A 13,187-nucleotide genomic window follows, 5' to 3' on the forward strand; every position below is an offset into this window, starting at 1 on the left:
GTGGTAATAAGAGAAATGAACATTACAAAGCAGTGATATTAAAGAAGGGTCATGGGACTTCCCTGGTGGTACAGTGCTTAAGAATCTGTCTGCCAATGCAGAGGACACGGGTTCGATCCCTGGTCCAGGAAGATCCCACATGCCGCAGAGCAACTAAGCCCATGCGCCATAACTACTGAGCCTGTGCTCTAGAGCCCACAAGCTGCAACTAATGAACCTGTGTGCTGCATCTACTGAAGCCTGCGCACCTAGAGCCTGTGCTCCGCAACGAGAGAAGCCACTGCAACGAGAAGCCTGCGCTTGCCGCAACTAGAGAAAGTCTGTGCACAGCAATGAAGATCCAACGCAGCCAGAAAAAAAAAAGGGTCATGAATATTAAGGTGGCTAAGAAAGTGAGGGCATGAGAAACATAAGGAATGATAAAAATGTGAGCGTCGATGATGAGACAAAATGTTGACATTGAAGTACTAAGAAGTGAACTGGAAAGAAAAGAAACGGTGGTCAAAGAGAGGATAGTTGACATTGAGACTATAGAGGTACTCAGTTCCTGGTAATGACAAGTTCTCAGATAGGCTCATGGAGTGAGGACAAGACATGGGAAGAGTCCATTTTATGGGCATCAAAATCACCAGGAATTATGATAGGAGTGGTGCTACAGTGAACGGCAATGATACAAAGGAAAAATCTTCAAGGAATGAGGTGGGTGACCTGAGGGTTAGTAAATGGCTTCAACAAGCAGGTGTAGTGGGCAAATGGATGGAGACCTGAGATTCAAAGCTAGGTGTTGTTACAGAAGAGAAAACAAGGATGACCTGAAAGTGGCAGCGAGGAGCAGGGCCACAGCCCCGCCCTCAGGCTCAGGGAAATGAAGAGTGTGAGAAAAAACAGCGGCTTCCACTTGAGACCGCTGCCAGGGGAGTAGTGTGTTGGGAAACCAGGTTTCAGTTTGAGCAAATAAAGAGGACCTCAAAAGAAGAGGGAGATTACGTAGGGGATTTTGCTGATGTCTGGTCATGAGTTCCACAAAGCTCCATGAAAGAGCTTCAGGAGATGAGGAGAGGTGGGAAATGAGTTCAGCAGAGGAGACACCCAGAGTTGCCTGGGGACTAGAGTCTGGGGACCCTAAGTGGTGACACAGGAAACCTGAATTTCTCCACAGTCCTGATTGTTCCAGGGGTGACAGAGTAGGGTGTTAGCAGGAATGTAATAACAACAACAAGAAAATAAGAGCAGTAAACTGTTTTAAAGAAATGGTTAAATTATGGGATATCAAATCAAAGATAGTAAAGATTTTAGAGACTATTTAACAACATAATATGCTCATGATATGTACATTTTTTAAAATGCAGAACATAAAACTACACCTATGGTGTCATATAAATCTTCTTTATAAACACATACATAAAATTGGTGGGAAACACATAAAATATTAAATGTGTATGTTCAATTTTGGGTGACTTTTATTTTTTTCCTTAACACTTTTCTATGATTTCCAAATGTCTTACGAAGAGCTTATTTTTATTTAAAATCAGAAAAAAACCCTCATGTGATTTTTAAATAAATCGTTGCGTTGTCTGGTATTTGTCTACGATGCTGTTGATAATAATATACTATTTCTTGACATGAGCAGTGGTTTTTCCAGTTGTAACTTTTTAATTACTTTAAAAAATGCATAATATGGTAAATGTATTTTTTTCCCACGTTTTGTTTCACACACACACACACGTTAAGTCCCCTGCAGGTTAGCTGACCTCTGCACTCAGTGTATGAATATGTGTAAAGAGAAATGAGCACATGGGCTTTGTTCAAGAAAGGCTCAGATGAATACCTGGCATATGGACGTTTCAGGGTCACACAGGCTGCTGTGTCCATGACACTGACATGGAACACAGGTGCCCAGGGCTGGTCCAGGGGTACGGCCACCTGGCTCAGAACGCAGTCGATAAAATCCTGGCATGCATGCCTGAAAGAAAACGAAGCCAATTAGGACAGCCAACTTGGAAATCTTTCTTTAGTAACACTTGGGTTCTTCAGTAGTTAAAAAGAAGGATTTCTTTCCCCTCATCAGCAGTAAAGGCAACACCACTTAGAAACAATGAATGTCACTTTTGATTCCTAATGTGTATTCTGCCTGGTCCATAGAGTATACAAGCAGCGTCTGTGTCATCAGACTTTAGCAAAGGAAAGCTGTCATTTGCAAATACCACTCAGACTGGACAAACTTCAAATAGTCTTCTTTTTCTTGAAACAAAAGTTTGTTTTTAAATAAAATTGTCATATGGACTAAAGAGAGAATTCCAGTGTCCTTGACAACCTAAAATCTGCTTCCACTGTGCTTGATGGGTAACTAGGAAATGTCCAATGAGACTCAGAAAAACATTAAATAAATAAAAAAGTGTCACGGTCATGTTATTTATATAGGTATAATTAGAAGACTATAAAAGTAAGAAATTCAAAATAATAAAAGCTCTACATGTCTTGGGAATATTAGGCCACCAATAAAATGTATCTTTCCTTGATCTAGTTTTTTCATTTTGCAATAAAAATCTGAGAGCAAACAGGAAACCGCTAGCAAAGCTGACATATGCAAAATCAAGACTTCCATCTTCATTTGGGTTTATTATGTAAATGTATCAAGAAACATCTCTGGCTCTTTGAAAGAAAGCCCAGAGCTCTGAAGAGGGAATGAGAACAGTCTTGTGTTTTGGGCTCAGATCTCTTAGTGTGCAAAGCTGCTGCATTTATTAGCCATTGTTTGATTTATGAGTAAGAGATAGGAGTTAGTTTTCCAGATTCCACTGAAGATTATAAAGGGATATTAGCTATGTAAAAATTTTTTCACAGGATATTTTGCTCCCATTGATGAGAAAAGTGATTGCTGAATAAGCAGGGGAAAAAATAGTGAATTAAGAACTTCTTACTGCCTTTGCATCCTTTTGGTTCTGGACTAGGTCATCCAGAGTGGAGTATGTAGAGGCTCCTTAGAAGAAAAACGATCAACAGTCAGCACTCTCCGTGTTTGTTTTGATTTGGATAATGTGAGAGGACTTCAGTTAAGCATTTAAGAGTCTCTCTGCTTTTATCTCAGCCTACAAGAAATTCTAATGAGATTTAATAATATCCTGGATTTGAGCAAGCTGATAAAACTGGGAATAGTATTCAAAATATTTTGAGTCCTATTTGTCTTATAGTGGACCTAAGATATTTTAATAAGTTTATTCATATTCTTGAAAATAAAGGTTCATTTTTGCCACTGTTACCAAATAAGGCCTGGAAATTATGGCTGAGGAATTCATTTAAGCATAACTGAAGAAACAATCCAAGATGTATTTAAAAATTTTACCTAGTATGGATTGTTCCAGTCCTGGTGTGTGCTGACTGTAGAATAAAATTGGATTTTCTTTATATAGATTTCATCGCTGGATACCTATATAATTATTGTTATTTTACTGGTATATTTGCTTGAGAGGTGTGTGTGTGTGTGTGTGTGTGTGTGTGTGTGTGTGTGTGTATGTATGTGTGTGTGTGTGTCTTTAAAAATCACACAAATTGAGAGTTCCTAGCTCTACTTTTTATATCAAACAAAAGTTTAAAAAAAGTCTTAGAAGAAGAATAACATTAAGAAATGGTACTTTTCATTGAGGAATCATAAGAAATTCAATGTTATGGACTGAAATCTGAAGGTGCGCACCACAGGTAAAGTTTACACCCAGTTTCTCTTATTACTATGGCTCTTCTCTGGAAAGAGTAGGACAAAGTAGAAAAGCACTCCAGTGCGGGTAAAAGTCTGGGCTCCAAGTCAAGCTCTGTGTGGAAGCTTTTAGGCCTGTCTATGTGATTCTCAACCCTGGCTGCACATAGAAGCGTCTGAGGAGCTTTAAATACGGATACCTGGCTCTGCCCCCAGAGAGTCTATATAATTGGTGGAGACTAGGGCCAGGGTGTGTTGTAAAACTCCCAGGAGGGTCTAATAAGCAGCCAGGATTGAGAGTCACTGGCACACTCCTCATTCCCTGCTGGGAATGTGTGTCTTTGAAGGGCATACAGACTCTGGGACTATAACATCAATGAATAAGGAAGCCTTGATTTTACTAGTTAGTTTTTCCTGAGGGATACATGCAAGTCGTTTGGTGTCGTTGAGATGTGGTTTCCTCATCCCACAAATGAGCAGATGTATTAACTCAGTTGATTTCTGAAGTTTCTACAGTTCTAACACTCTAGATAAATTTTGTGTCCTTATAAACTTCTGAGTTAGGAAAAAAAAAAGACTACTCTGTAACACAAGAATTAGAAACTTCAAACACACTGTAAAGGAATGAGACATATTTATTTCTCTTTAATCTCCTCCTTTCGTGGACCCTGTATTTATTTTTTCCATTTTTCAAATATTTGAGGCTATTTTTCAAAATCAGATGTTTTTCTTGTCAGTCAACTGGGGCAAAATTCATGAGAATGATTATATTTGAGTTGGGCAAAAAAGAGGAAAGATAATAGCTACTTTTTAAAGTCCCATCTAAAATTCTTTCTGGAACAAAACAAAGAATTACAGAAAAGCAAGTACATAAACACTGTCCTAATCTTATCCATTTTTTTTTTTCCTAACTCAAACTTTTCCAAAGTTCTCTTCTTGCCTTGTGCTGAAATTATTCAGAGCTCAATTTTCTTCTGCTCTCCTTCCGTCTTTAATTTGTTTTCATAATATGGTACCCCATCATAATGTTAGAATCAAATTGCACAAAAATGTGGGAGGGAGGAAAGAAGGGAATGGGAGACAAAGAGAGTAAAGAGGCAACACACTCCAGATGCCGGGTTACATAACGCAGAGTTTAACCATTAAAAAAATAATAGATACTTGTGCTGTTGCCAGTAAAAACACTGTCTTGTATCTTTACATGGGTTTTGCAATCAGACAATCCTAGGTTTAATTCCTGTTTCACCACTTACTACATATGACTTATGCACGTTTTAAATACTGTGGGCTGCAGCTTCCTCACGTGGAATGTAAGGATGTTGTATAACTTACTAGTTGAGTATTAATGTAGCTAGGTTTTTTGAAACAGACTTAGGTAGGTTCAGATTGCTGTTTTCCAACTGTGTGATAAAGGGCAGGTTTCCTAACCTGCCTGAGCTTCCATTTCCTCACCCATAAAATGGGAATTATAATGTGCTTAATGATGTTGGTGTAAGTGTATTAGGGAATGCACTTGACATTGTGCAGGATACAGTAAGCACTCAATAAATGGTCAGTTTTGTGTGTTTTTTAAATAGGGTTGTGAGGATTAAATGAGATGATGTGTGTGTAGTGCTTGAAATACAATAAATCAATATGGGTGCCTCTATTCCATATAATTTTTTAGATATAGTCATCGAGAATACACTGAAAACAAAGGCAACAGTGATTGTTCTACACTGCACTGGGAAACAAAATTACAATGTATGCCACTTACCCATACCATGTTCTGTAATATTTTAATGTATATGAAAAGAGTCTTTGGGTCTTCCATGTGCAACTGAAGTGGTAAAGAGCATCCCTAGAAATGTGCATGTGTAAGAAAAAATGTCTAGTCTCGCTATTTTGTCTTTTGAGTTTTATGAGTTGATAATAGGTACTGTTTGAGGATTTAAAAAATTATTGTTGATAGCCAATTGACAGCTTGTGAGTGGTGATCCAGTACACACTAGCCATTCAACTGTGAGCCAGAAGCCCTAATAAAACATGATGGAAAGGGGAAACAAGATGAAATGAGCAAAATATCATTAGGAGATCACCTGTGAATTTCTGACTTCCATGATCTTATTGCAGAGAACCACATATTCAGCATTGAATAGTTTCCATTTCTACCTACAACCTAACCTAAGTTTAGGTCAGTTTAGGCAACAATGTTAACCGAGACAACAGTGAGGAGTAGCTTAGGTAAAGTATGGTAAACTCAACGGCTCCCACACCAACAAATGTGGTGAGGAAATTGTGTTATTTGACTTCTAAAGGTAACCTAGTCTCTACTTCAAATCATAAATTATAATAAGTAAGCATTTCTAGAACTGAAATTTTTAATGAACAGGGCTACAGTATTATAACCCTACAGGTAATAGGCAAGGCTAAGTGTCTTCACAACTGGCTACATTTACAATGGTAACCAACACTTAATTTGGTTTCTTTGCAACCACATTTCTGGATAAAAACATGAAATGAGTAGCTTGTAAATGCAAATGTCTCTAGAATACCTTACATTTGGTGAAAGTATTGTAAAGGTATTGCTTTGCGTATTCATGACTTAAAGCATATGTTACTAGAATGGGATGTATTATTTCAAAACTGTCCTTAGTTCTTGCTTTGATGATTAGATTTTATGCCTGAGTAATTACACTTTAGATTCAAGATGAATTATAAATAAGATGTATAATGGATTAGAGGCAATGGGTTGTGGAGAAAACCTCAGGTAGCTTATTATAAGAGATAGGTCTTTATCCCCTAATCTCTCCTCTAAGATATTACTGTAATTATTGTCTGTTAACAGGAGCTTAAGTGAAATTCACAGGACATAGGTGAAGCCACCAATGCAGATAGTAGTTTGTATGTGTTTCTAGTTTTTCTTGATTTTCTTCATATATCATTGGCTTTATTTGTATTGGCTAATTTATATTTTCATATAATGATGGAAAATTACTAAAATTAATGGGAAAGTATGTTTTAGAATATACTATTTAAAAAGCCTGGTTGTCATAATAAGATGAATTTTAACATTTCAAATCTGGAATGGAAGGTAGATTGCATTAAAATAATCTGACACTCTGCTAATATTTTGGTTCATAAGTGAAGAGTACTCTTTAAATAAATGCAGAAAAATATAGCTGTAGTAACTTTCTCTTCAAGATATCTAAGGTCAATTTTGACTACTTAATATCTTGTATAACAAGATAACATTGCAGAATTAGAGAATGTTAGAACTTCAAAACCCAACCTGTAATTTTATAGATTGGATAACTATATAATAACTAAGGCCTACAGCAATTAAGGTATTGACCAAGGTTACACAGTGAGACAGCAGTACAGCCAAACACTCCCTGGGATAAATAAAATTCCACCTCTTGTCTAGAAAAATCTCAAATTCTATCTTTTATCTTTTTCATGCTCATTGGAAAGGTAGCATATTTTGTATGTGCCTCTGTCACTGCCTCATTTTTCACATCTACAATGTGTGTGCATATATATATTTCACACATATTGGGTTGTGCATATAGGTACAATATATATACTTACTGGTATATGTACAAATGTATACGTGTGTATGAACGAGTTATGATTTAATAATGAGATGGATTATTTGGTCATTTATTAGATCAAAATATACACATTCAAATAAATATTGCTGTTCAGAGCAGTCACAAAACTATAAAATTATTCCAAGGATATTTCACAGATATTTGCAATTATTCTTAGGAAATTTGTTTTCTGACCTGTGTGGAATTCATACAATGGCAACTAAATTGAATGGCAACTAAATTGAATTTCAATTTGCAAAGGAGATTTTATATGTATGATTTCATTTAAATTAATCCTCATGATGATTCTATGGGTATGAAAACCCCAAAGTTCAGCAACTAAGAGCAAATGTCCTGTTCAAGTGGAGAAGCTAGGGAGGATTCACTGAGACCAAACTCCTTTTTTCTTTTCATTGTGCCATGCCACCTCTCAAGAGATTTATATTCATTGTTTTTTAGTGTACTTCACCTGCCTTGTGAGCCATACTTAATAAAACTTCTCAAATCCTATTTACAAAAGATATACAAAATTACAGTCCTCCCTCATTATCGGCCAGGAGATTAGTTCCATGAGTCTCTGTCAATGCTTAAGCCCCAGAGTCGGTGCTCTCATATCCGCTGGTATGGCATTAGTGGATTCAACCAACCATGGATGGAATTTTTGATCTGTAGTTGGTTGGATCTGTGGACTGGAAACCCGTGGAGGGTCCATTGTATATTTACTGAAAAAAATTCATATATAAGTGGACCCAGGCAGTTCAAACTCATGTTGCTCAAGGGTCAACTGTATTTATAAATAAATCAATAGTTAGATCTATAACTACTTATTCCATTAATAATATTATTAACCATATTGACTTTGGTTATTATTATGACTACTACCAGGCACTGTGATAAGCGCTTCAGTTCTAGTTCATTTAGCCTTCATGTGATTCTTGGGCTGTGGGTACAGGAGATATTAAAAATATCTAACTAGTATGTAGTGGCCACCAACCAATCTGACTAAGGGGAAAGAATCCATGCTGTAGGGCTGGAGCAGGTCCTGGAGGTCCCTCCCAGGTCAGCCTTTATTTGTTGCACTGTGGCGAGGACTATAGGGTCTGCAGGAGAAGGGGTGAGTGTGGTGGCAGTTACTCAGGGGCTTGGAGATTTACCAGCTGAAGCTTAAGCAGGTTTACAAGCTGCACAAGGTCTCAGTCTTAGTATATGATGAAGTAGAGATTCAAATCCAGGTGACTTTTTCAGCAATTCCACCTCTCCCTAGATCATACTCTTCCTATTAAGATTTAATATTTGTAAAATTTAAATTGGTTCCACAAAATAAAGATCTAGAAAATTTACCGATTCTGAAGATAGTCAAAGGAATATACTAGAAAGTAAAAAATGCAGTTTTAAAAATATGACTGAGTGACAGTGGCACTATTGGAACAATTTATGTCCTTCTGAGAAGCCTATGTTAAAGGGAACAGTCTGATATTTACTGCCTAAGTTTTGTCATGTTCTATATAAAAACAATCTTTCAAATCCCAATACAATCTTGTCTCATAATCACTGCAGTTTAAATGTCTCTGTTCAGAAAAGGTGCCAAGAAAACAGATCAGATACAATAAAGGGGCCTCAAGAAAACATTCTTATTTCCTGACTGTTTCATATTTTTACAAATCTTTTAATTTTTATTAGATATTCCCCTTGAGTTGTGATTCCTACTTCTAGGGAGCAATAACATCATCCTCTTCTTACTGCGTCTCATACTGTGAGTGGAAGATCAGATAAAATAGGTTGAGGGTATGCCTGAAAGTAAAACTGACTGTGGTAAAGGTGGTCCTGGGAGTATTTCCATTTGGCTGGTTGAGTGGGGCTTGAGAAGGTTAGTTGGAGCCAGCTTACCTCACAGGACAAGCCAGAATAGCCCGGGGGACAATCACATCTTTCTATCAAGTGAGCTGGAGGAGTCATTGCTGTGATGCGTCCTGGTTCAGCTACCTCCATTGAGATTTCAGAAATCCTGGAACAGCGAGCAAATACTTAGATGGGGGTACCAGTAAATTAAGCTTACCCAGCAAACACTCAATCCTGAAAGAAGGGTCTTCTCAAGGTTTTGTCAACAACCACAAACTTGTTCTATTGTTTTGAAGCTGCTAAATTCTAGGGGCTCCGTGTGCCACATTTTATTTCAGCATCTTCACTTCCTCAAAGGGTGAGATTACACATTAGCAAAATATTCACATAAATCATAAAGCGTTTAGGAAATTAGATGTCTGATGTCCTATTGAGAAGTTATTATAAAGAGTTTTCCTCCCACTTTTAAAAATGTGAGTGGCTTCAGGTAGACATGGCCAATTAGTTAGACATTTTCATTCTTTCAAACAGACAACCCAAGGTCATTCCCTGTTGGAAAATCTCCAGTCGTTACTAGTGAAATTGCTTTTAATTTGCAACCAGTCCCAATTTCTTGCTCTTGAATCTCTGAACGTCCTTTCAAGAACATTAGAAAACCATCTAGGAAACGACTGAGCATAAGCTAGTAATATTGATAACTTTCTGAGGATAAAGAACCTCTCAAATTAGTCTTTTGTTAACTTTATTGAATAAATCCTTCAAGTAACTTAACCCACCCTTCCTATTGGCGGAAAGGTCCTCATAATTGAAAAAAATTATTCACAATAAAAATGTTGATACCCTTTGTAATAATTTGAAATTATACATTAAAAAATATACACAGTCCATAAACTCACACTATTTCATGACTAACTGGTAACATGAAATGTTCTGCAAATAGACTTTTTTTTTTTTTTTGCAAATAAACTTTTAAACAAGACAATGAATAGTTTTGCTTCAATAAAACACACCTCTAAGAGCTTAAGGAGCTTAAATCATAAACTTTATAACAAGCATAGGTAGGTTTTATTGACACTGAATTATGAATGTGCTTTCTGACTTGGCTCCCATTGTAATCTACAATCTGAAGACCAGCCAGCCTTTATGAAACACATGTTCAGTTAAAAGTCAGATTTCATGCTCCCCTCATTATAGGACGCACAGCAGTTGTGATCTGTAAATAAACCACTCCCCTCCTACAAGAAGGACTCTGGGTTCTCTGACGGAGTAAGAAGGTAACTCGGTGTTTGTTGCAAAGTCATCTCTGCTAGTATCTCATGGTATTTTATAACCTGAGGAGTTTCTAGCATCACCTTCCCTTCTCTGGCACGTGCAGGCACACAACAGACTAGTGAGTATTTTAAAACCAAGTGAAACCTGAATGGTGTTAGCAACAGACATTTCTGCAACACATCATTATTTTTCCTCAGGGAATCAGAGAGGAACTGTTTTGCTTGAATCAGGGATTTGGCCAAACTCAGGCATCTATTTAAATGAATACTGAAAAACAAGGTCGTTAAGTTCTTCAAATAAATGTAAGACAGGACAAAAGCAAAGAAAAAAGAAAATTTCAGCATTGTAATATGTACAAAGTCAGAACCTCAAACCACATGTATAACAAACTCTCTGCTTCTGAGACTATTTAAATTTGTAACTGAATAAAGATGCAGCGTTATGTGTTAACTGCTTTGAGAGGAAGACTCAAACATATCTCTGACCTTTGTCAAAATTCCACTGTCTTACAAAATCAAGTGCTGATACACTGCTTTATTTGTTTTTATCGTTACTAGATGTTCACTCTAGTTTTTATTGAGCCTAGAAAAAGTGAAGTATTTACTTACTCTAGTGTTTAAAAAAAGAAATTCTTAAGCCAAAGGATATTACTTAGTGAGCTATATGAAATAAAGTGATAAGAGAAAGAGACTTACGGGGAAAAAAAGCAACCTTACAGCAAAGAAAGGTGGAATCGGTGTGAGAGAGGCAAAGAAAGCGTAATGAAAAATGCATGACAACACTGTTTCTACCAGATCCACTAACAAAATGTTCTGCGTATGACCAAACTTTTTTACTGAAGCATAGAACAATTTCAAAATAACATATTTTCACACTCACAAAGTCACCTGCTGTCTTCTAGGACATGCAAACCTGCTTTGGCTTCTGTCATCTAATTTACATTTGAAATTCTAAAATAATTAACAATATAACTGACAAGATATTTTGGTATATGTTTTTTTAAATTATTTCATAATTGGGATTTGGGATTGACATGTACACACTGCTATTATTTAAAATAGATAACCAACAAGGACCTACTGTAAAAAACAAAACAAAGAATCTCCTGTTAGAAATGAGAAATATGAAAAAAAAATCAAAACAATATAGACTTAAAAGTAAATTTTGGTCCTTGATTTGGTCCCTACTTTTGGTACAATCAGAAGAGCAATATGGATCTTCCGCAACAAAGAAAGGATTTTCTGCTACATGTTTAACAGTGTAAACATTTGAAACATGGTATTTTTTTAAGGTATTTTATTTTATTTTCTTTATTTTTTAATTTTATTTTTTTAAACATCTTTATTGGAGTATAATTACTTTACAATGGTGCTTTTCTGCTTTATAACAAAGTGAATCACCTATATATATACATATATCCCCATGTCTCCTCCCTCTTGTATCTCCCTCCCACCCTCCCTATCCCACCCCTCTAGGTGGTCACAGAGCACCGAGCTGATCCCCCTGTGCCATGTGGCTGCTTCCCACTAGCTATCTATTTTACATAGTAGTATATATAAGTCCATGGTAGTATATGTTAAGTCCATGCTGGGACGAAGTGAAACATGGTATTTTGATATTCATTGGTTTGTCAATGAGAGGGTTCATAATTTTGTTTTCTTTTGTTGTCCTGCACTGATCTACTATTTTGTTCTATAAGATTATTTCTAAACATCTATTGATTTCATGTTCTTATAGACACAACAGAGAAGCTAATATGCCAGAGAAGTTGAGACTATGTGTATGAACTCAACTCAACTTTCTGCCTCCATGGCATACATTTAGCTACATCTGTGCAGTTCCTCATTTTATCTCATTAGATAAGTTTTCCCTTATACTTGAGGCACATGACCTCAAGTATACTCATGTATACTCATGATGTTGAAGAATCCTGGCTTCTTCATTGTTTATTTTCTCTTTATTCTATCATTTTAAAATTTATATCTTGCTACTAATTCCTCCCCTTCCCCAGCCCCATGGTATATAAACATGCTTACTTCTCTCTCTGATTAAACAATCCTCCCTTGACTTTTGACACGACCTCATTCCTCCCTTTTTATGATTTTGTTCATGGAGAACAATAGTCTACATTCATAATATTAGGTTCATTGCATCCCATTCATTCCTCAAAACCTTGAGACTATTTCTGCCCCAGAACTTCACTAAAACTGGTATTATGAATGTCATCAGTGTGATCCTAGGTGTCAGTTTCAAAGAGCCTCCTTTTAATTGTCCTCTTTGGGTCATACGAAAAAACCATACCTACTCCCTTATAGTATTCTCATCCTTTGGCTTTCACGACATTCATTCTTGTTCTTGTTCTGTGTACTTTCCTATTCAATGTGATTCCCAGTCTTTTCACATCATGAGGCACAGGGAAAATGGCAATATAGTATGGCCCACTGGGGTGAACAGATGAGAATGCATATGGTTGGGAGAGACAGGACCAACTTGGCCCTGCCTGGTTCCCCTGACGGTTGAAGGAGGATACCTTCTCAGCAATCTTGCAACCTATTTATAGCACAGCAGTGAATTCTCTCTACCCTGTAGGACATCTTCTCCTGAACTTCTGCCTGACATCTAAAATTCACCATGTCAGAGATCAATTCAATTTTTCCCCTTAATCTTGCTTCTGATTCTGTTTCCCTTTTGGGGGGAATGGCAGTAATTTCCACCAGATGACCTGGACACCATCCTTGACTAGTCTTCTATCATCACACTCTCAAACCAAACTTTTAAATCTTTCTTGTCTGATGTCTTACTGATCTCTCTTA

General features: G+C 36.8%; 1 protein-coding gene across 1 annotated transcript in view; it reads right to left on the reverse strand.

Annotated features, from left to right (window-relative positions):
- LAMA2 (laminin subunit alpha 2) overlaps window positions 1-13,187 on the reverse strand; it is a 603,102-nt gene that overhangs the window by 173,589 nt on the left and 416,326 nt on the right. The window contains exons 28-29 of the mRNA XM_082855622.1: window positions 9,151-9,268; window positions 1,829-1,963 (exon numbers count right to left, since the gene is read on the reverse strand). Of these exons, the coding sequence (XP_082711748.1) occupies window positions 1,829-1,963; window positions 9,151-9,268 (253 nt within the window). The remainder of the gene's footprint in view (window positions 1-1,828; window positions 1,964-9,150; window positions 9,269-13,187) is intronic.

The sequence above is a fragment of the Leucopleurus acutus genome (genome assembly GCF_964270905.1).
Source record: "Leucopleurus acutus genome assembly, chromosome: 15".
Taxonomy (NCBI): Eukaryota; Metazoa; Chordata; class Mammalia; order Artiodactyla; family Delphinidae; genus Leucopleurus; species Leucopleurus acutus.